Raw genomic sequence first — 24,917 nt, forward strand, 5'->3', positions numbered from 1 at the left:
GCCCGGATCAATTTTACATACGTCCGGAATGAAGGCCACCGATTTCTTTATTAGTATAGAAACCCCACGGGACATATTGGAGTAAGGGGCATGATAGAGAGTACCAACCCATGGGCGCTTAAGTGAGGAATGTTTCTCACTAACTAAATGAGTTTCCTGTAAACAAATTATGTCGGCTTGGTGATCTTTACAATATTTTAGGACGGCGGCCCGTTTGATTCTGTCATTCAAGCCCCTCACGTTCCAACTCAAAAACCGTAAAACCATTAGAGAGATAGTCTCCTGTGGCACCCAGCAATATTGAGCTCCAGCCTACACCAAACCAGCAGATGACCGGTATACTCTCTCAAGCGATATACGAGAAGAGATTGTTGAAACATAGATAAGCACAATACACCAAACATTACATCCCCCATGACATACTGCAAAGGTAAGCGCTAGCCTACACCGCAATGGTATTTCAACAAATGACCCGTGTACTCCGTCTAGCAATGTACCAAAAAAAATTATCAGAACATAAATACACATAACACACCAAACATTACATAGAAAAACGAACATCAACCCCCCCCCCCCTCCCCCCACCCTGTACGCCTACCCCCAGGCCTACCTTACCCCCCCATCCCTGGACCCCTACCCCTTCTTTTGGGGCTATTTTAAAAAAGGTCACTTTGTAGGATCCCCCCTCCCCCCCTTCGCAACCGCTAAGGCAATTTTAATCTTCCAATGAAATTTCAGCAGGTAAACCCCCACCACTGAAGGACAACATATAAAAAACAATGTGCCGCCAGCTGCGTCAGCCTGTTAAGCTTGTTTTTTCCCAGGAGCGAGAAAATTAAGCCAATTGGCCGCCTCAGCTGGAGTGGCGAAGAAGTTAGTAACCCCTTCAGACACGACCCGGAGTCTGCTGGGATATAACATAGAGTATTGTAGACCCGAGTCCCGGAGTCTGGACTTGATGTCTTTAAATTTCATCCTGTCCCGCTGGACTTCAATCGGGAAATCTGGAAAGGTAACAATTTTACCCCCGTTATGACTTAGCTCGGGTTTCCCCCTTGCCAAACGAATAGTAATGTCTCTGTCCCTGAAATGAAGAAATTTAGCAATCAGCATTCGAGGGGGTGCACCGGGGGCTGGGGGGCGTCCAGGGATCCGATGGGCCCGCTCTATGGCGAACTGGGCGGTGAAAGCTTCTCTTCCAAATGTGCTAACGAGCCACTGCTCCAGAAACTTCTCCGGTTCGTTGCCCTCAACTCGCTCAGCGAGCCCAGAAAACGGACGTTACTACGTCTCAATCTCCCCTCCAAGTCGGTAAGCTTATATCTCATCTCCCCCACCTGGGAGGAGAGGTTTTTAATCTGATTATTGAGGGGTGAAAACTGGTCTTCAATTTGGGATATATGTGTCTCAACCTCTGTGACTCGCTCCCTAATTTTCTCTGCGTCTTGTCTAAGAAGGGAGATATCCGATTGAACTTTTCCCAATTGGACAGACAGGCGGGACTCACAGTTGTTAATAGCGTCCAACACTTGCTGCAGGGTTATTTCAGTAGCTGGGGGGGTATTATCCTCTTTAACTGGAGAGGATGCTGGAGTAGAGGTCTGAGAGGAGGTGTTTTAAAAGCTTTTTAATAAATGCTTTATGTTTTAAAAACTGTTATTTGTGTGTATATTACAAAGTGAACGAGAGACAGGAATTACCATTTTTTGTAAGGGCGCCAAGTAACACTATTGTGGGTATATATGTGTGTGTGTGTTGTGTGTGGGGAATAGGGGTTCAGTGACTTAGTATATCCTACACAAAAGATTATGTTAAATATAGAAAACAAAGTATTTATTTGACATAATAAAAATAGGTAAAAAGCAGTTGCAAAAACAGGGGAAGTACAGATAAAATGACAAAAAAAAATATGACGTAATAAAAATGTTAAAAAATAACAGACATAACAGAGGATAAAAGATTTTACATAACTCTTTTAGAGGCAGTACTCAACGCGTTTCATCAGTTAAAACTTTTACACAAAGTATTAACCATTATGGCCTTTGAGGAATTTCATATGACAAGAAGTTATAAGATCATATTTGAAGCTGAATTCCTATTTTAGATCTATAGTTCTCCTTCACAGCCGCTTGAGACTATTTCTCCTGTTGTCACCTTGGCGAACGAGCCTTTCGTTTAACAATTCCCAAAGAATTATACACTCAGCCCTGTGTAATTATTTGAACAGATGGAATTTATAGTCTGACTATAAAATGTAAATTTACTTGTCAGTTTATTAGAACTTGGAGTGCAAAATGGAAGTGCAGTCAGCAATATTACAATACAATATAATAAGGAATCAAATGAACTCTTCTCAGCAAATGTACAATATTGGCAACCAAATTATATTATATACTTGAAAGCTTTTTGATCAGTCTTGAAGCATCTGTGCATTTCTTCTTTGTTCTCTTAATCACACGTATGTTCCCGATCCTGGCTTATATATTTAGTAAATAATTAATTTTCATTGTAAAGTAATGCATAATGGAGTTTTACATTCCAGATGGTATTTTACTGCCTTTACTTTGCAAATAAACAAAATGACAATTTTGTCTGGCTTTACACTTTTACTTGTCTCATAAACCTTGTCATAGCTGCTGGCCTCAGTTAAAAAACCTCCATGACCCGCTAACATTGGTGCTTTTTGGATTGGTTCATACGGCACAAGATAATATGTACATTGTCGCTTTATATCTTTGCTAGGACTGTAAAAATTCCAGATTCTCCAGAGGGACTCGGCTTCCAGATAAGGGGTTTTGGTCCGTCTGTTGTACATGCTGTGGGCAGAGGTACAGTAGCCTTTTATTGCACTCTCTAATCCTTAAACGGTAAGAAAACGTTGGCAGACAATGAAACTATGAAATAAAGTCAAGCTATATTACAATATATTACAATCTATAAAATAAGCTGTGATGATTGAAACCAGCCTCATCCAGACGTGATAAAAAGAAAGAATAGGGAGTCTAAAAGTGAAAAAACAAAACGGAAAAAAAAAGATACCTGTAAACAAATCCTTCAATCTCTCTCTTTACATTTATCTATTTTTAATGTTTACTTTAACACAGTGGTTCCCAAACTGTGCGCCTAGGCTCCCTGGGGTGCCTTGGAGCACTTGCGGGGGTGCCTCAGGTTGGTGGTCCAGAATCAATTCAAGTTATTTATGGCCAATGAAATAGGCAAAATCAGTGCTTGTGGCTTCCAATTAAGAATATGTGGGTAAACAGAAGTGAATCATATTTCTCACCACATAAGTGGACCTAAGGAAAACATTTAAATCACAACTTTTTTATATTTTTCCTGAAATTAGTAACCAACTTTTGGCCTAGGGGCTTCGTGATAAATATTCTAAAACTTTAGGGTGCCGTGATTCAAAAAGTTTGGGAACCACTGCTTTAACATAATTATTATCTTGAAGTAATAACATTTTATGTGCTGTACCAGAAATTCAATTGTCTCAGCATTTCATACACTCGCCCCCTCTCTTCCCTCTCTTTCCTCTCTGCAGGGCCATCTTAATGCACGGGCTCAATGGACAGCTGCCCGAGGGCCCCCAATTCTAGGGGCCTTGAAGCTGGGGCAGATTTGGTTGTGGGCATCTGCCTCCTGAGTTTCTCGGGAGGCAGTAGAGAATGTTGCCTGGTCGCTGTGATTGTGAATCACACACAATCAGAGTGACCAGTTAGCATTCACTTCCTGCCTCCCAACTGCAGCCAAACAGTGACTGCAGCTGTCAGTAAGCCGATTGGTGGATGGTTGGAGTATCCACCAATAAGAGTGCTGACAACCGTTTACTGTATGGTAGCAAGTGGAGAGATGGCATGGGACCACAGGAGGTGTGTGTTATGACTTTTTTTTATTGTTTACATTTTTTCACGTGAGTGGGTGCTTTGCCTGGGGCTTGCAATACTGTTAAGACGGCCCTGCATTTCTGGGTGTTTCTCTCTTCTCCCTCTATCCCTCCCCCTCTCTATGTTTCTCTGTTTCTCTTTCCTCCCTATGTTTCTCTTCCCCTCTCTGTTTCTCTCTCTCTCCTCCCACTATGGAACTTTGCAGCCTTGCGAGTCCTCCAGACGCCGCCCGCACAGCCAACACCCCCCCACCCCCCTCGGATGCAGCGATGGATTATTTGCACCGGGCCAGTTTTTTCATGGGAACGCCATGCTGTGCCCACCTGCTGCCCCACGCCCCCTGCCCTCACTGCTAGATGCAAGCGAGATGGCGAACAGGCGCCTACACATGCGCATAACTGCGCATGCAGTAAAAATCGGTCCCCCGTGCGAATGACAGATTATATCAGAAATGCCCGCTATATCTCCTCCCCCTTTCTCACAGTTTTTTCTTCTTCTGTCTCTATCCTTCTCTTTCTCACTCCTCCTTCTATCTCTCCCCTCTCTCTGTTTCTCTATCTCCTATACCATATTTCTCTTCCACCTCTCTTCTCCCCTCTAGCCCTCTGTTTTTCCCTCTTTTTCTCTCTTCTTATCTCTTCACTCTTCCTTCTATATGTGTGTGTGTGTGTGTATTTATATGCTATATGTTTTTATGTATATCTAACTGTACTAATAAAACTTAGGGCCTTATTCTGGTCGATGCATACTTTCCCAAACTCTTTCGGATGGCGTTTTTTAGCCGTCTGCGCATGCGTAGGCAACGCTATGAGCATGTGCCACGCAAGGTCTCCGTACTTGTTCTCACTAATACCGTTCAGAAATGTGCACCGCATTCACTCTGGAGATATGGGCGTATTATGGGCGTCATTCGGAAGTACACAGGGGCGTAGTTTCAAAGTGGGTAAACTGGGCGTAAACATGGGCATACATGAGGGAGTGCACTAATTCTGGTACGCGTACATTCGGACAGCACACCGACTGCACACGAACAAAAAGGCAGGAAATATGCGGTCTTCATAAGCAAGTATTGCTTTGCGGACACCACTCGGTCATGCGCTAGGCATTCGGAACGCCCAATCAGTACGGCCGCACCTCAACCAATGTCAGCTAAACACAATACAATCCACTCCTTCACTCATTACTCATTAATTACACTCTTAAAGTGTTTAATTATCAATTTGAGAAATAATAGATGACCATTAAAAACAATCACTTTTTAATGAGGTTGCCTAATTGCATAAGTGGGTCATGAAACAGATTTCGGTGTTCAGATAATAGTGGTGAGTTTTGCGGAAATACACTGCATCGGTGCGTACGGGCAGGTTCCCGTCCGTTCTGACGTGGTAAGACCGTGCAGACGCTGTAAGACCGTGCAGAATATGTGTGTGTCCACCGCACACGCAAAGGTTTGGATGTCGTCCGTAAACACGCCCTCTTCTTGAAGAGTGAGTCCGTCCGAATGCGGAGGACCGGTGGGCGTTTCTTCGTACAATGTCCGCACAGTGTGGCGTGCGGACCGCTCCGAAATAATTCAGAAATATACGCACCAACCAGAATAACCTCCTTAGTGTAGATAGTCAATGTAACATTATCTGTACTGCAAGAAAACACTTACAGCTTAATTCCTTAGATTTGATGAAATAATCCATTTACTAAGTGTTATTGAGGTTGCAGAACAGTCATATCAGCGGATCTGTCCACACTACACTGGTTTAGAAGATTTTTGTTTAAGTGCCTTAATTGATATATCTGCGCAGTGCATCATTTCATCATGGTAAATAAACTGCTTGATTGTCATTTTAGTTGAAATGTATTTATTTATTAAGTTTCTTATATAGCGCAGCATATTCCATTGCGCTTTACAATAGGAGGCAGTGATACAACAATCTGGGTATTTACAGACAGTCAAAGGTATGAGGGCCCTGCTCGCAAGCTTGCAATGTATGGCCCTTATTCAGATCTGATCGCAGTATAAATTTGTTCTCAAAATGGACAAAACCATGTGCACTGCAGGTGGGGCTGATGTAACATGTGAATAGAGAGTTAGATTTGGGTTGGGTGTGTTGAGACTCAAATCTAAATTGCAGTGTAAAAATAATGCAGCCAGTATTTACCCTGCACAGAAACAAAATAACTCAAACAAATCTAACTCTCTCTGCACATGTTACATCTGCCCCTCCTACAGTGCACATGGTTTTGCCCATTTTGAGAACAAATTTGCACTGCAATCAGATCTGAATAAGGGCCTATAGCCTTGATGGCTAACCTTGACACTCAGCTGTTGTTGAACTACACATCCCAGCATGCCCTACATCAGTTTTAGCATGGCCAAATAGCAAAACTGAAGTAGAGCATGCTGGGATGTGTAGTTCAACAACATCTGGAGTGTCAAGGTTTGCCAATAAGGATCTATGGAGTAATCTCTCATACTTTGGGCCTGCAGGGACAGTAGCAGCCGCTGCTGGTCTTCACCCAGGACAGTGTATCATCAAAGTGAATGGAATAAACGTCAGCAAGGAGAGCCACGCCAGCGTAATTGCCCATGTGACTGCCTGCAGGAAGTACCGCCGCCTAATGCAGGTACTATGTATGTGCATGCTTTATTATACAAAGTGTATAACATTATGGTAGAAATACATAATAGTCTATAAACATACATAATAACATGTAATGTTGGCCTAGAAAAGACAAAATCAGACTTGAATATATGCAAATACATTAGGCGTACAATCAACTTTTCCCCTTTACAATATGTATTGCCTTCTGTATTGTAAACAGGAGTAGATCTATAGCTATCAGAATAATATGCTTAAATGTTGTCTAATACCGCTTTCAGATCGCAAATGCAGGGTCGCACCGGGACTTTAAAACTGTTCAGTCCCGGTGCGACCCTGCGTGTGCGATCTGTTCAGATCGCCTCTGCGAACGCGGCAAAGCTTCAGCACGTCATTGGGGGTGGAGCCAGTGCTTAGAGATGGTGCGGCTCCAAGCGCTGCCTAAACCATAGTGTGAACGGGAAACCCGTTTAACCCGTTCACACTGCACAGCAACACGGCAACAAACCGGTAGAACTCTGCTTTTTACCCGGTTCAGATTGCCGTGTTGCTACCGGTTAGCTGCATCCTGTAACTCCTTTCCCATCGCACTAATTACTGGGTCGAGTAGGCAAGAACCCGGCTTGTAACCGGTAATTAGCTGCGATGTGAAAGGGGTGTCATTTATTTGTATGTGTTTGTGTTTGTTTTTAGCAAGACTCCATCCAGTGGATATATGACAGTATTGAGAGCGCCAAGGAAGATATTGTAAAACCTCCCAACCCCAGACCTTTAGGAGACAATGACGGGGATGGATTTGATTGTAAAGTAGAAGGTACAGTTTAGTTATTCTTATTATTGACGCACAACCTGTTATTTGTCACCATGTGTCACATCTGTAATGTCACTGAGAGTCCAACACTCATTCATTTCTGCTTTTCATTTAAGAGGTTATTGACAAGTTTAGCACCATGGCCATAATAGATGGGAAGAAGGATCACGTGAGTCTCACCGTAGATAACGTTCACTTGGAGTACGGAGTTATTTATGAATACGACAGCACCGCAGGAATCAAGTGTCATGTGGTGGAGAAGATGGTCGAACCCAAGAGCTTCTTTAGCTTAAGTGCCAAGGTGAGACGTGCGGAAAGTAGAATTTATACAACAGGATACACCCATGTTCAATGGTAGGAAGGAACAAACACCAGAGAGCCTTCTTTTTTTATTATAGAATACATTTTCAACACTGGGCAAGATTACATTATTTTTTTCTCTTCCAAGTTACAGATGTCACAGTATAAACAATACCTCTCTAATTCTATACTTTCATAATGCTTATAATAATATAATAATATAATGGCCTGATTATTGGATACAGGCTCCGCAGACTAATACCTTCATTGTGCCCCCTGAAATGCAGAGAATAGTGTGTAATATGCTCAGGAAAGGGATGCAGTTACAATCCCGGTGGTCGGAATCCCGACCGCCGATCCCGTCACTTTCTCCCTCTATGGGTGTCCAGCATTAGACTGCGCATGCGCAGTCCAATCCCGAAATCCCAGTGTTTTCCCGGCATTTTTTGTGGCCAAATCCCGGGATCCTGCCACTCCCAATCCCGGGAGTGGCCACCCTACTTCTGATACTTGTTGAGTGTAAAGGAGTCTTATGGGTCTATTTATTAACCCCTTCCTGACAGAGCTAGTTTTTGCGTTCCTGACAGAGCCATTTTTTTCAAATCTGACATGTCTCACTTAAGTGGGGATAACTTTTTTTTGCTTTTACTTATCCCAGTGATTTTGAGATTGTTTTTTCGTGACACATTGTACTTCAAATTAGTGGTAAATTTGGGTCGATACAGTCTGTGTTTTTTTGTGAAAAATACCAAAATGTCGTGAAAAAATGGAAAATTTAGCGATTTGCAAAATGTTAAATTTTCTGCTTGTGAGACAAATAATCATACCACTCAAAATAGTTAATAACTAACATAGACCATATGTCTACTTTATGTTGCCATCATTATTTCAACTTTCTTTTAATTTTTTTGGACACTAGGAGGCTTACAATATGAATAGCAAATTCTCAAATTTTCAAGAAAATTTCAAACACTGATTTTTTTAGGGACCAGTTCAGTTCTGATATGACTTTGAGGGACTTGTATGTGAGACACCCCCATAAATGATGCCATTTCAAAAACTGCACCCCTCACAGTATTCAAAACAGCATTTTGGAAGTTTGTTAACCCTTTAGGTGTTTCACAGGAATTAAAACAAAGTGTAGGTGAAATTTCAAAATTTCATTTTTTTTGCAGATTTGCAATTTTAATACATTTTTCTAAGGAACACAGTACATTTTACTAGAGAAATGTGACTAAAAATTGATTCCCCCAATTCTTTTGTTTTCAAAAATATCCTATATGTGGCCCTAGTGTGCACGTTGACCAAACCACAGGCTTCATAATAGAAGGAGCACCTACTTGATTTTGGAGCCTCCTTTTTATGAGATTATTTTTTAGGCACCATGTAGGTTTCTAGGCACCATAAGATGCTAAAATTTAGGAACCCCCCCACAAGTTACCCCATTTTGCAAACTACACCCCTCAGGGAATTCATCTAGGGGTATAGTGTACATTTCAAACCCCCAGGGGTTTCACCAATTGTGGTACAACTGGGCAGTGAAAATGAAAAATTACATTTTTTACACAAAAATGCAGTTCTGGCTCAAAATTTTTCATTTTCACAAGGAATGAAGGAGACAAAGCACCCCAAAATCTGTGCCCCAATTTCTCCCGAGTACCGCAATGCCTCACATGTGACCAAAAAATACCAGTTGGGTGCATGGCAGGACTCAGAAGGGAAGGAGTGATTTTTGGATTTTGCAGCTCAGATTCTGGTGGAATTTTGGTGGGTGCTATGTCGCATTAGCAAGACCCCCCAAGCACCAATACAGTGGAACCCCCCCACAAGTGACCCCATTTTGCAAACTACACCCCTCAGGGAATTCATCTAGGGGTATAGTGTACATTTCAAACCCCCAGGGGTTTCACCAATTTTGATACAAGTGGGCAGTGAAAATGAAAAATTACATTTTTTTACACAAAAATACAGTTCTGGCTCAAAATTTTTCATTTTCAGAAGGTATGAAGGAGAAAAAGCACCCCAAAATCTGTGCCCCAATTTCTCCCGAGTACGGCAATGCCTCACATGTGAACAAAAAATACCAGTTGGGTGCATGGCAGGACTCAGAAGGGAAGGAGTGATTTTTGGATTTTGCAGCACAGATTTTGGTGGAATGAATGGTGGGTGCTATGTTGCACCAATACAGTGGAACCCCCCCACAAGTCACCCCATTTTGCAAAGTACACCCCTCAGGGAATTCATCTAGGGGTATAGTGTACATTTCAAACCCCCAGGGGTTTCACCAATTTTGATACAAGTGGGCAGTTAAAATGAAAAATTACATTTTTTTTACACAAAAATGCAGTTCTGGCTCAAAATTTTTCATTTTCAGAAGGTATGAAGGAGAAAAAGCACCCCAAAATCTGTGCCCCAATTTCTCCCGAGTACGGCAATGCCTCACATGTGACCAAAAAATACCAGTTGGGTGCATGGCAGGACTCAGAAGGGAAGGAGTGATTTTTGGATTTTGCAGCTCAGATTCTGGTGGAATTTTGGTGGGTGCTATGTCGCATTAGCAAGACCCCCAAAGCACCAATACAGTGGAACCCCCCCACAAGTGACCCCATTTTGCAAACTACACCCCTCAGGGAATTCATCTAGGGGTATAGTGTACATTTCAAACCCCCAGGGGTTTCACCAATTTTGATACAAGTGGGCAGTGAACATGAAAAATTAAAATTTTTTACACAAAAATGCAGTTCTGGCTCAAAATTTTTCATTTTCAGAAGGTATGAAGGAGAAAAAGCACCCCAAAATCTGTGCCCCAATTTCTCCTGAGTACGGCAATGCCTCACATGTGACCAAAAAATACCAGTTGGGTGCATGGCAGGACTCAGAAGGGAAGGAGTGATTTTTGGATTTTGCAGCTCAGATTCTGGTGGAATTTTGGTGGGTGCTATGTCGCATTAGCAAGACCCCCCAAGCACCAAGACAGTGGAACCCCCCCACAAGTGACCCCATTTTGCAAACTACACCCCTCAGGGAATTCATCTAGGGGTATAGTGTACATTTCAAACCCCCAGGGGTTTCACCAATTTTGATACAAGTGGGCAGTGAACATGAAAAATTACATTTTTTTACAAAAAAATGCAGTTCTGGCTCAAAATTTTTCATTTTCAGAAGGTATGAAGGAGAAAAAGCACCCCAAAATCTGTGCCCCAATTTCTCCCGAGTACGGCAATGCCTCACATGTGACCAAAAAATACCAGTTGGGTGCATGGCAGGACTCAGAAGGGAAGGAGTGATTTTTGGATTTTGCAGCTCAGATTCTGGTGGAATTTTGGTGGGTGCTATGTCGCATTAGCAAGACCCCCCAAGCACCAAGACAGTGGAACCCCCCCACAAGTGACCCCATTTTGCAAACTACACCCCTCAGGGAATTCATCTAGGGGTATAGTGTACATTTCAAACCCCCAGGGGTTTCACCAATTTTGATACAAGTGGGCAGTGAACATGAAAAATTACATTTTTTTACAAAAAAATGCAGTTCTGGCTCAAAATTTTTCATTTTCAGAAGGTATGAAGGAGAAAAAGCACCCCAAAATCTGTGCCCCAATTTCTCCCGAGTACGGCAATGCCTCACATGTGACCAAAAAATACCAGTTGGGTGCATGGCAGGACTCAGAAGGGAAGGAGTGATTTTTGGATTTTGCAGCTCAGATTCTGGTGGAATTTTGGTGGGTGCTATGTCGCATTAGCAAGACCCCCCAAGCACCAAGACAGTGGAACCCCCCCACAAGTGACCCCATTTTGCAAACTACACCCCTCAGGGAATTCATCTAGGGGTATAGTGTACATTTCAAACCCCCAGGGGTTTCACCAATTTTGATACAAGTGGGCAGTGAACATGAAAAATTACATTTTTTTACAAAAAAATGCAGTTCTGGCTCAAAATGTTTCATTTTCAGAAGGTATGAAGGAGAAAAAGCACCCCAAAATCTGTGCCCCAATTTCTCCAGAGTACGGCAATGCCTCACATGTGAACAAAAAATACCAGTTGGGTGCATGGCAGGACTCAGAAGGGAAGGAGTGATTTTTGGATTTTGCAGCACAGATTTTGGTGGAATGAATGGTGGGTGCTATGTTGCACCAATACAGTGGAACCCCCCCACAAGTCACCCCATTTTGCGAAGTACACCCCTCAGGGAATTCATCTAGGGGTATAGTGTACATTTCAAACCCCCAGGGGTTTCACCAATTTTGATACAAGTGGGCAGTGAAAATGAAAAATTACATTTTTTTACACAAAAATGCAGTTCTGGCTCAAAATTTTTCATTTTCAGAAGGAATGAAGGAGACAAAGCACCCCAAAATCTGTGCCCCAATTTCTCCCGAGTACGGCAATGCCTCATGTGTGACCAAAAAGTGGCAGGACTCAGAAGGGAAGGAGTGATATTTGGAGTTTGCAGCACAAATTCTGGTGGAATGATGGTGGGTGCTATGTCGCATTAGCAAGACCCCCAAAGCACCAATACAGTGGAACCCCCCCACAAGTGACCCCATTTTGCAAACTACACCCCTCAGGGAATTCATCTAGGGGTATAGTGTACATTTCAAACCCCCAGGGGTTTCACCAATTTTGATAAAACTGGGCAGTGAACATGAAAAATTACATTTTTTTACACAAAAATGCAGTTCTGGCTCAAAATTTTTCATTTTTACAAGGAATGAAGGAGAAAAAGCACCCCAAAATCTGTGCCCCAATTTCTCCCGAGTACGGCAATGCCTCACATGTGACCAAAAAATACCAGTTGGGTGCATGGCAGGACTCAGAAGGGAAGGAGTGATTTTTGGATTTTGCGGCTCAGATTCTGGTGGAATGAATGGTGGGTGCTATGTGGCATTAGCAAGACCCCCGAAGCACGGTGAATTTATGAACCTAATATTCCATAGATGTGTGGTATATTTTAAAACACTCCTTTATACATAGGCCGGGTTTGTCGGGGCAAGTGTCACACTGGAAAATAGTTTGCTTTCTTATTCCCTTTTTATAGCAAACTTTGCACCTTTTTTGTGTCCTGCCCTTTTTTCCAGTGGAGGGGATTTCATCAGGAAAATGCTGCCCTGGTACAATACGGGGGCCAGTACTAGAAGTACTGGGGCCCTCTGCCTGCTGGTTCCCAAATATTAGGCCCTTTATGACTTCCTCTTGAAAGTGCATAAATGTCCCCCTCTGGCCGGTAGAACGGAATAGCACGTAAGCGTTATACAGTGCCATCTGGATGATATACACGGCCACCTTCTTGTACCAGATTTTTGTTTTCCGCAGGGCACTGTACGGCTTCAGTACCTGATCTGAAAGATCCACTCCGCCCATGTACCTATTGTAATCCAGGATACAATTAGGTTTTGAGGTGTGGGTACTGGTACCTCGTACAGGGACGGAGGTGGTACTGTCTCCGTGAATTGTTGTCAGTATAAGGACATCCCTCTTGTCCTTATATTTGACCAACAACATATTTTCGTTGCATATTCCCCTGCTTTCACCCCTTCTCATTACTTGGGCAATGTGCGTTTTTGGGAGGCCTCTTTGGTTCTTGCGCACAGTACCGCAAGCTGCTGTACCTCTTGAACCAAGGGCCTTAAACAGGGGGATGCTAGTGTAAAAGTTATCCACATAGAGGTGATAACCTTTATCCAGGAAGGGGTGCACTAAATCCCAGACAATTTTCCCACTAACACCTACGAGGGAGGGGGGGCATTCTGGCGGTTCAATTCTTGAATCCTTCCCTTCATAAACCCTAAACCTGTGGGTGTACCCTGAGGTGCTTTTACACAGTTTATACATTTTTATGCCATACCTTGCCCTCTTACTGGGAAGGTACTGGCGGAATTTAACCCTTCCTTTAAAATGTATAAGGGACTCGTCGATACAAATAAATTTTTCAGGGATGTACACCTCTTCAAATTTGGCACTGAAATGATCAATGACCGGCCTGACTTTGAATAGCCGGTCAAAGGTGGGATCATCTCTGGGTGGGCACTGTGCATTATCGGTGTAATGTATAAATTTAAGAATTGTCTCAAATCGAGTCCGGGTCATGGCCATACGGTAAAATGGAGTACTGTACAGAACATCTGTACTCCAATATTGCCTAATTTCTGGCTTTTTTACTATGCCCATATGAAACACCAGACCCCAAAACGTCATCATCTCTACTGCATCTACAGGGGTCCACCTAGCAAATGATGACGTGGGGTTTTGAGCAATAAACTGCTGGGCATATAAATTAGTTTGGTCCACCATTAAATTTATAAAATCATCAGAGAAAAATAATTTGAAAAAGTCAATTTCTCTGAGACCTGTGGAATCAAATTGGATTCCTGGCATGGCCAAAAACTCAGGAACCTGGGGCTCAAAATTGTCTGGTGGTGGGGTCCATACGAGATCAATTGTTGGGGGGGGGGGTCTCAGCTGCTCTACGGGGGCGTCTTTGAGGGGGTCCCTCATCACCAGAGGAGGAAGAGGAGCTTAAGACGAATCCTTCAAATTCCCCGCTTGCATCACTGGCTGTGTCAGAGTCAGAAGCAAGCATGGCATATGCCTCCTCCACTGAATACATTCTCCTGGATGACTGGGAGGACATTTGGGAGGACATTTGGGAGGACATTTGGGATGCCATTTTTATTTTTGTGTTACTGGTAGTGAAATGTTTCAACACGTGTATAGTGTAGGGGGGGGTACAAACTTTATTTCAACCTGGGGGGAATGTAGTGTGTAATGTGTATGTAGTGCAGAAAAAAAAAATACTTTATACCAAAAAAGAAAATTGAAGGGGTTAAAAAAAAAAAAAAAAATTGAAGGGGTTAAAAAAAAAAAATTGAAGGGGTTAAAAAAAAAAAAGGTCCTGCGCCAAAAATTGAGCACAGATGTTGGTCAGTAACGTCTGTCACTGAACAGCGCTCAAAGGCAACAGGAATTTGATCAAAAAAAAAAAAATAGATCAACCCTGTGCCGAAAAAGCTGATCAGTGATGTACGTCACTGATCAGCGCACAGTGGCCACAGGACACCCACAAAATCACAGTGTGTGTAAAAAAAAAATTAAAAAAGACCACACAGCACCCACAAAAAAAAAAAAAGGTGATCAGTGATGCGACACTGATTACCAGTGAGGGGCAGCAGGTGCACAACCTTTGGTGCAACTGACAGGTATATATAAAAAAAAAAAAAACTCTGTACCCCCAAAAAAGTTGCTGATCACCTCAGATATAGTGATCAGCACAAAAGGCGGGGGCAGCAGACACAAAATTTAGCACTCTCTATCACTCTCTGTCACTATCTCTCTCTATCTCTCTATCTCTCACTATCTATCACTCTATGACACTGCAGCAGCAGCACTGACAGGTATATCTATATATAAAAAAAAACCTGCGCCCCCAAAAAGTTGCTGATCAGTTAATTTATACTGATCAGCACAAAAGGAGGGGGCAGCAGTCAGTTATATAAAAAATATATAGCACAATCTGTCACTATCTCTCTCTATCTCTCTCTCTCTATCTCTCTCTATCTCTCTATAACTATCACACTGCAGCAGCACAAAATATAGCACTCTGTCACTAGGCCTCTCTATCTATCTCTCTCTCTCTATCTCTCTCTATCTCTCTCTCTCTATCTATAACTATATCACACTGCAGCAGCACAAAATATAGCACTCTCTGACACTATCTCTCTCTCTATCTCTCTCTATCTATCTCTATCTATCTCTCTATCTAATTATTACACTGCAGCAGCACAATTTCACAGCACAGTATCTCTCTCTATCTCTCTCTATCTCTATCTCTCTCTATCTATCTCTCTATCTAGCTATTACACTGCAGCAGCACAATTTCACAGCACAGTATCTCTCTCTATCTCTCTCTATCTCTATCTCTCTCTATCTCTCTCTATCTATCTCTCTATCTAGCTATTACACTGCAGCAGCACAATTTCACAGCACAGGAAGGCACAAGTAGCAACAGGATCCAGGAAGCATCCAGCACACTACAAGCACAGATCAAGCAGTGATCAAGCAGTGATGAAGCAGTGATCAGGTAAGTATGGAGCAAGGTTCTGGTCAGTATATCGCGGCAGCTAGGCACGGTGACCGCACTGCACGCAATTCCAGACCGGAATGGCGTCTGCAGTGCAGTCACCGTTAGTTTAAACCCCCCTCCATGGCTGTGATTGGTCCGTCGGTCCGACGGACCAATCACGGCCTTTGGGGGCGGGCGGGGTGAGGTGGGGTGACACCAGTGTCACCCTTACACCCCGCGGTGATTGGTGCTGTACTTTACAGCACCAATCACCTCCGATCCCGTGTCACCGGCGAACGTTATTCGCCGGTGACACAGGAAAACGCTGTGAATGGCTGTTCACACTGAACAGCCAATCACAGCGATCGCCGACGAGGGGGCGGCATCGCAGCCCCCCCTGGGCATGCACGGACATGTCTGCTGTCAGGGACAGCAGACATGTTGAAACTGTCACCGCGTCTATAGACGCGGTGACAGTTTAAATCCATGACGTACATTTACGCCATGTGTCGGGAAGTGCTTCCCGACCATGACGTAAATGTACGTCAAATGTCGGGAAGGGGTTAAAGCTGGGTATGCATTAGATCATGTGTTCCCAGTGCGATATCTGGAGCGACAGGCCCCAGGGGGGCGGTTGCTGGCATTGTCAAGTGCATACACAATTTCCGATGATGGACACAATGAGCAAAGTTCGGGAGGAGCAGTGGTACATTCCGCAGTGTGGCTATATTAGATATATATTATGATTTGGCGGTCATAGAATATAGCATGTGAACCACATACATAACTTAAAAACAAAAGTTGAGAATACGGATTTTGCTATAAATCAAATGTTTAAAATATTTGGGGGTATTTGTGTCTGATTTTTGCAATTTTGCTATGCTTGCATGAACACTTTTTTATGTGTGCAGATTTGGATGCAAATATTGTCAAACACTATCAGACACTTTAGGGGAAATGGAACAGTGTCCTTGTAAATGCCTTGTAAATGACTGGCGCTTTAAACAACATTCGGTTTCCGCACCTCCGCCGATCTTAGACACTGTTACATTTCCCAGTATATGGACACACAAAGAGAAAAATTCCCGCACCAGTATTCTTTTTATAAGTGGTCCTCTTCCCCCAGTATATGTCTACTTTCATTATTTAACCAACTACAGAATATTACCCTGAGTTTTGTGGCTTGTAAATAATACCCTTGCTGTATGGAGAAACCACGTAAGTCAGTAAACTCCAGTCTACTTCCTACATAGCAGCGTATCAGGACACTGCAAGGTATTTTACACTACACAGTACAAGGGTGATAGACAATGTTTAAAAATATACAATATGTTTACATTTAGTTTATAGCAACTTGAGAATTTCTATACAAATTAATACTTTTTGCATTTGTTACAATTACATAGTTACATAGTAGATAAGGCTGAATAAAGACTTGCGTCCATCTAGTTCATCCTAGGTTTTAATAACTTATCCTCCCGATGGTCTCCTATCTCACAGATCTTAGATGCCATAGCTAAAAGCGATGAACAGTTTGTGCAACACTGCAGCCACCTGCATTCCTTACATGAAATCATTCCACCGGAGCTTCAGAATAAATTCACCATCATTTGCCGAGAGAAAATTGAGCACATCTACCGGCGGATCACCAGTTACAGAAAGGTACATGCGATGGCGGTCAGCTCAGAACCTTTTCTTTGTATTCTAGTAAGCATGTTACAAAAGCTGTTCACCTATACAGGTTAAGGCTGTTTCCATTAATGCAAAACGTTCTGCAGTGGTGCAATATCTACATTTAGGTTCTCTACACAGGCCAAAATTGTCAGAAAAAAGACATTACTTTTTTTTAAATGTAGTTGGCTGTCATCCTTAGGTTCAGTTATGTGGTGGTGTACAGGTTTCCATTATTTCTGTCCAGTTACAGATGTGTCCCTGCTCATCAATACACCCTTGTGCGAATACTTTGTGGGTGGAATTTTTCCTGCCCATGTGTGACACAGCCACACGAGCAAGCGCACCAATGCTATCCTATGGCACACTAATCGTGGCAAGTGAGCTGCAAATAGCCACTGATAAATTGAAAGTGGACTCTATAACATTGAATTGAGTTTGAGTTGGTCCTGAACCACCAATGTCTGTCAACAGGTCTAGGAACCACTGCACTAAGGGGGTTATTCTGGTTCACGCGGAAAAGGCACAATCATTGTCTAATGGACAAAAACATGTGCACTACTGGTGGGGCTGATGTAACATGTGCAGAGAGAGTGAGGTTTGGGTGTTTTATTGTTTCTGTGCAGGGTAAATACTGGCTGCTTTATTTTTACACAGCAATTTAGATATCAGTTTGAAATACAAACCCCACCCAACTCTACCTCTCTGTGCACATGTTACATCAGCCCCACCTGCAGTGCACATGGTTTTGTCCATTAGAGAGTGATTGTGCCTTTGCGAGTGAACCAGAATAACACACTAAGAGAACAGTACTTCTCTATAGAATTGGAAGCTTGTGATAAGGGCTTTTGGTGCCCACAGACGTGCAATTATCGCATGTGATTTGATCTTCTTTTTAGTTCAAACTGCATCGCGTCTAGTTCATATCGCACCTTTTTTATTTTCTCTTGCGTTGAGTAGTCAGTAGAGCAAGGCAAAATAGTATGTGGATGCAGGAGGTATTGTACTATATCTTATGCTATTGTACTTACTGTTGGAGTGTAGTCAAAATCTGGTGTAGTTCAAATTGCACAGTGTACAGTCCAAATAGCATAGCACATATTGCATAGGCTCAAATCGCACCTAGCACACTTCTCACCTTGTGTGGGCACCATTTGTCATTTCTTTTATTTGTTTTATTTATTTTTAACAACTGAGCGCAATCGTAAAACTCAATGGAATATGTTGGAACTAAATAAGTACATTTGAATACATAAAAAAAATAGACAAATATAGGAGTAAGTTGGCACATTTAAGCCAGAGGGGTGAGCACATGCCACTCACCCATGAGCGGTGCCTGATCTTTAAACTATGGTTGTACTGTAGGTGTGAAACACAAGCTGATATAAATTTCTAACTTTTTTTGTATACCCAGTGTATACGATAGAGCCAGTTCTTGGGCAGTGTAACATGATAGCATCTAGTGTAGGTGCATTTATTGAAAATAATCTTAGGCAATAAACTCTAAATACAACACAATGGGTTGAGGGTTCTTAATTTTGGTTACCAAGAAAAGCTACTTTTTGTTAAATGGAGATTTCATATACTTATTTCTAATTTATTTTCTGACTATTTTTGAATAATACATTACGTAATTTACTCGGACGGTGAAGGTAATTTGCACGTTTCGTTTTTCCACAAAGCTCAAAGTTACTATCTGCCTATAGTACATAGGTAAGATAAAACTACTTAACAATTTCCAGAGATACTGTACTTTGCTGCTTTACATCTGGGAGGATATGCAGGGCTGCCATCACAATTTGTTGGGCCCGGGACTGACAAAATAGGCAGGGTCCCCCTTCCCTTTCTTGAACACCTAGAATGCCTGTTGAGACCTTTGGTGTCTTCAGCACTGGCAGCACTACTCAGCACTACATTGCTCCAAGCAGCGCCGGACTGACCATCTGGCACTTCTGGCAAATGCCAGAAGGGCCGATGGCCTTGTGGGACGGTTTTGTGAAGAAAGTTCTCAGTTCTGAGAACTTTCTGCAGTATCGCTGTGCCGCTGCCACACCCCCCCCCCCCCACACATGTAATTTGCATATTGACGCGATGACGCTGCAGCGTCATGACTCTGCTATTCTGGAGCCCGTCGCAGTGCACCGCATCCCCTGGCGTAGCCGGCGCAGGGGATGTGTAGCCAGGGCAGATATGGGACGTCCCAGCTGCAGACCCACGGAACATCCCAGGCTGTTTGTCATAATTAAAGATGGTGAAGTGGAAGGTGTGGACCTCGGGCGGCGGGCAGATGGGAGGGAACGTGAGGGAACGCAGTCATGTCGTGGTCATTGCCCCCAAGTACTTGCAGGAAGAGCCCCATGTTTGTAGTATTTTCTTAGTACTGTGCTTATGTTATGTACTGAGTATTTCTCCTGGCTGACCTGGAGGTTTCCTGTTGCCAATACAGCACCTATGTAGCTTTCCTATATCTGCCAGTATATCCCAAAAACTAATGCCCACATGGAATGTGAAATGGGCATAATGGTGTGTTCCATAATGTGTAATGGGCATAATGGTGTGTTCCATATTGTGTAATGAGCATCAGGTTGTGTTCCTTAATGTGGTAATGGGCATTATGGTGTGTTCCATATTGTGTAATGCCTCCTTATAGTGATGCCACGCCACGTGATCTTTGTTTATGACAAATTATACTTTCTAAACTCTAGTCCTGGGCTCTTTCTGTCTGCGCCCGGGACTGGAGTCCCTGAAGTCCCCCTGATGGCTGCCCTGAGGACATGTACACCTCATCCCCTCCTCTCATCCATATTACCATCGGCATTACCATGTACATTAGAGTAGGTTAGTAGTTCTGTGATTTTGGGCACAGTCTGGCATAAAAGCCAGACTCTACAGTGCTGCCATCACAGCATGAGTGGAGGAGGCAGCATGGACTGTACACACTGGGCCACATTGAGTGTTAGGGGTGCACAGGCACCCCCTAATGCTGTGCCCACCCGTATGAAATCCTCCCTGCCATTAGCAATACTAGCAATATGTTTTACCAAAGACTTTTACTTTTTAGAACTGTATTCCATTAAAAGAAGCGCTCCATAAATCAATTATGTGTGTTTTGCATTATTTATTAGGTACTTGTGTATTTGCAGGGCGCCCAATTTACATATGTACGGCACCGTAGGAAAATCGCATTGCATGCAATTTTGCTGGGCGATGCAATGCGATTTTTAGTGCACCCTTTTTAGTGCACCCTTTTTAGTGCACCCTTGCCCGCGGATCACATCGCGCTCTCCACGCTTCGGGCTCGGTGGCTCGCTGCGCTCGTCACACTTTATAAAATCAACTCCACGCCGACGTGGATAGTGGGGGTATGAAAAAGGTCGGGAGGATGCGTAACCACATCCCCTCGCGGGGCTCGCTGTGCTCGCCATGCTTCAGGGTGACGTGGATAGTGGGGGTGTGCTAAATCCCATTGCATCACATAGACATGTACACTGGGGGTGTTTTGCTAAATCGCATCGCACGCAAAATCACATGCGATCGCATGCGATTTTGCGTGTGATGCGATGCGATCGGCGGTCAGGGTGCAGTGAATAAATTAACTAGTGAGATCGCATTGCATCAAATCACACGGCACGAAAACGTGCCATGCGATGCGATTTCACTACGCAGAATAGCCCACTAAGCAAATAGCTTAGTGGGCGCCCTGCAAATACACAAGTACCATGAATTATACTAGACCATTGTCATATCACTACATATCTGCGTCATCCATGTATGTTTTTAGAGTTATTTGCATGTAGTTGCATATAATAATTAGAAGGTTAAAAATTAAATAGGCAGGAGATTATGGTGTGGCTGAGAGACGTTTTATATTGTAGTGAGTGCCAATAGATAATGGTAGACATGCCTGATTGGCGGTGTAAGACACGCCCAATAGGTGGTGCTAGGCACACCCCTTTTGACGGTGCACCACGTAATAAAATGTGCTGCGTATGCCTATGTGGGCCAAATAAAAGCAAATGCCGAGTGACACAGATGGATAGAAGCATGCAGCATACAGGACACACTGAGAATTGTATATAACAAGAGAAGCGGTACTGTGCTGGGAACAGCTTTTAAAAATCAGGAATATTGTGAGGGTCAAAAGCTTCCTTAGCAATCTATATACATAAAAGGCTAACTACTCCTCACTTTTTTGTGGAAAAGTTTTGCCAGTGACCAATGGAGGCCACTTGTAAGACCATATTACTCCTTTGTGCTAAAAGATGCCATAAAAGAAAGTGAAACCATTTTTTGCAGGGACACTGATCAGTTTCAAACTTGCTGGATATGTCGAGAGGGAGCTGTAACGACAGATTGGAGGTAGGAGCAGATAGGGACTTGGGGCAAGGTGGAGAGTGTGTGGGATAAAAACTGTCACAGCTCAAAGAAAGTGAAAGTACATTGCAGCGTCTTTTTGATGGGATTTTACCTAGTAGTTTTATAAAGTGAAATTAGCATAAGTAAGCACATACCATATATATTACAGTAATTACAAATCAGGTTCTGCCACTTCTGAAGATTTACAGATAATATTGGTTTAGATGATTCCCTTTCATCGTAGTGTGTCGTGCCTCCTTTAAACCAGTTTTCTCTCTTTCATTTTCAAATAGCATACTTTATGCAACAGAATTTGTCTCTTTCATCCACAGATCTAAAAGCATTGATTTTTGAGTAATTAAGAATATGAAAATACTGTAAATCAAGATTCATTACATAATGACAGCATCTTTTAAATGATCATTTTGCCTTAATGGACAGCGCTACACAACTGTCATGCACGTATTACCAGTGACATGGCTGTACCATCTGTGATAAGGCTGATCTCATTTCATTCTTTGTTCCTTATACAGACAGTATTGTCAGCAACATAGGTATTCTGAGGTTGTTGGTGTTGGATAAGGACTCTGTCCTTTGTTCTCAGAGGTAGTGTGTATCCATAGTAACCAAAACTGCATTGAATGCTTGAACATTTTGTGTGAGAAAGTTAAATTCTAAAAATAGGCTGTTTGTGGTACATTTTATCCGTACATTGTGCTCTTACTAGAGGTTTGGTGTCACTTGAAATGTCCCAGATGTTTGCAGAGTCAAGATTGAAAAACCCTAAATTGTAAAATGTGATCTGATTAAATGACATTGCGGAATGCGGTCTCTTTATAGTGCGGCATGTGGGAGATTTGAATAACAAGATCCTTTTGTAGAAAACATTTCAGGAAATGTCCTTTGTGCTCAGAGCAAACCCATTTATATAAAGTATGGGGTCTTTATGCAGTTACAGGCAAAATCATACAGAACACTAGTTTATGTGGACTGCGGTGAGATAAATGGAGTGTGTGCTGTACTGAGCCAGCTGTCTGTTGTCTGTACTTTAGGGATGCTTGCATGAGTTGGGACCACATGGAGGAAGTAGTGAGAACTAGGTTCAGCAAAGAGACATCCATATTTAATACACTTGTATCCCAGTTACATCTATGCTAAGTAGATTTTGGTCACTCCAAAAAAAATGTCACTTTAAACCACAAGATGACAATTTAACAATAGGGAAGCACAATGTAAACACAAAATATAACAAAATGGAGAAAAAAGACAGTGTAATTAATTGCACTTGTATTATTTACTAGTCTAAAACAAAACTTGTCTTATAATGCACATATTATTTGGCTTCACTAAAATCTTCATTATTTTTTCATTATTTTATCCTCTATAATAAAAGGCTACTCCTCACCTCTGTGGGGGAATCCAAGTGTTGTGCCAGCTGGAAAGCCATGTGATAGCTCTTAATTGGGTACAAGGGTTAATGTGGGGGGTGGGATGGAACTGAGTTCCACCTGTATTGGTTTCGCCTTGCAGAGAATTGTGTATAAGGTAGACTACTGGTTGGCATAACAAATATAAGAGGTGTTATTGCATAGTGTAATATGAATAAGGGCCACTACTGTGTGTCATAATGTGAATAAGAGGCAATTCTATGCAGTGTAATAGGAATAAGGGACACTAAATGCAGCGTAATGTGAATGATACTGTGCAATTGTGTGTTATCATTTGAATGGAGGTTCTATTGTGTGACCACGCCCCCTACCTTATGTTGTTCCATCATTTTGACGAGATGGTAACTAGTATGTTCTAAAAATCCTTGACATTTTTGGTGAACCATGTAGATTGGTGGCTATGACTATTTTGATGCAGACTAGGTGAGGGAAGTGATATACAAATGTATAGAAAGGGCATGTTAATTACGATTACAACGACGTTAATTATGATTAAGTGGTGGGTTTAAAATTCAGGTATGATCGCAGCAATTTTCCAGTGGTTTGCATCCCTACCTAAGCTCAAAATCACACTTTACATTCAAAAACACCATTCTGTTTCTTCCGGATTAGAAGTATAGAAATGTACTAAGTGGTGAAAGTGGTTTAAAATCCAATAAAATAAATAGCTTAAAATAAATAAGAATAATGAATTGCTTCTGAGAGGCATGAATGGATCTGTGTGCATATCACACTTATTATAACCATCACAAGTCTGGTATGTCCGAGTCCGGCTGCCGGATGACTGACTGGCAGTCGGGATTCCGTCATTTATTACACCGATGTCGGAATCCTGACTGCTAAAAGCCTGACAGACGGGCACCGGCTATTCTCCCTTGTGGGGGGTCCACCACCCCCATAGAGGGAGAATAAAATAGGTGGCGAGCGCAGTGAGCCTTCAAGTGGCTTTGTTGTGCTCCCCCGTTGAGTCCCCACAGTCGGGATTACTACGCCGGGCTAATGACTGTCGGAATCCCGACTGTCGGGGGTTTATACCACTCCCCCAAGTCCTTCCCTAGTGGAGTTTACAAGCTATGTTGTTTATTAAAATTATGATTTGTATAAAGATCATTCTAGTGGCGACATTTTTGTGCAAGTGGTGCTACAACTACACATCAGTGCAATGAGTCACATAAGATAGACACCGCAGATAAGGGACAGTTCTGTATAAACAAGAGCGGCTAATAATCTTTGTAGATATATAATTGTATTAATTTATTTAATTTGCATTTAGTTTTCAAGGGTCTTGAAAAACCGAGCCTGGCCTACATTCAAACAAGCAAAATCAAAGGTCTCCCCTCTACATAGCAGCGATTTCTGTCCAACAAACTGCCATTTCAATGTGATGGAGGTCTCCTACCCCAAAACGCTCACATCCTTGGGCAGTGCTTTTGGAGTTCAGCTGGATAGCAGGAAGCAAGCATCCCCGGACAAGGAAAATAAAAGTACAGAGCAAGGTGACAGTTCTGTAATACATTCATAAAATGTAATTATGTAGTAAAAAGGAGTATTTATTTCATGCAGCACTTGATGTAAATAAAACATTAATTCACAGTATTTATTCTTAGACATCATTTGTTAGGACGAAAGGATCTTAGAATCCTCAGCATGTATAGTGTACTCTAGAACATAAACTCTCATCTTCAATTGTCTTGAGGATTGCTATCTGCGGAAGCAGGTGGGGTAATTACTGACCCAACAAAATAGATGAACTTACCTGGGCATGATTTTTTAAAATCCACAAAATATGA

General features: G+C 42.5%; 1 protein-coding gene across 1 annotated transcript in view; it reads left to right on the top strand.

Annotated features, from left to right (window-relative positions):
• The window catches only part of PREX2 (phosphatidylinositol-3,4,5-trisphosphate dependent Rac exchange factor 2), a 284,012-nt gene that overhangs the window by 133,685 nt on the left and 125,410 nt on the right, over window positions 1-24,917 (top strand). Inside the window, exons 19-24 of the mRNA XM_083187220.1 lie at window positions 2,743-2,828; window positions 6,373-6,509; window positions 7,178-7,298; window positions 7,412-7,596; window positions 17,153-17,314; window positions 24,401-24,623. Of these exons, the coding sequence (XP_083043346.1) occupies window positions 2,743-2,828; window positions 6,373-6,509; window positions 7,178-7,298; window positions 7,412-7,596; window positions 17,153-17,314; window positions 24,401-24,623 (914 nt within the window). The remainder of the gene's footprint in view (window positions 1-2,742; window positions 2,829-6,372; window positions 6,510-7,177; window positions 7,299-7,411; window positions 7,597-17,152; window positions 17,315-24,400; window positions 24,624-24,917) is intronic.

Source organism: Crinia signifera, chromosome 5 (genome assembly GCF_055691185.1).
Source record: "Crinia signifera chromosome 5, ASM5569118v1, whole genome shotgun sequence".
In the NCBI taxonomy this organism is placed as follows: domain Eukaryota; kingdom Metazoa; phylum Chordata; class Amphibia; order Anura; family Myobatrachidae; genus Crinia; species Crinia signifera.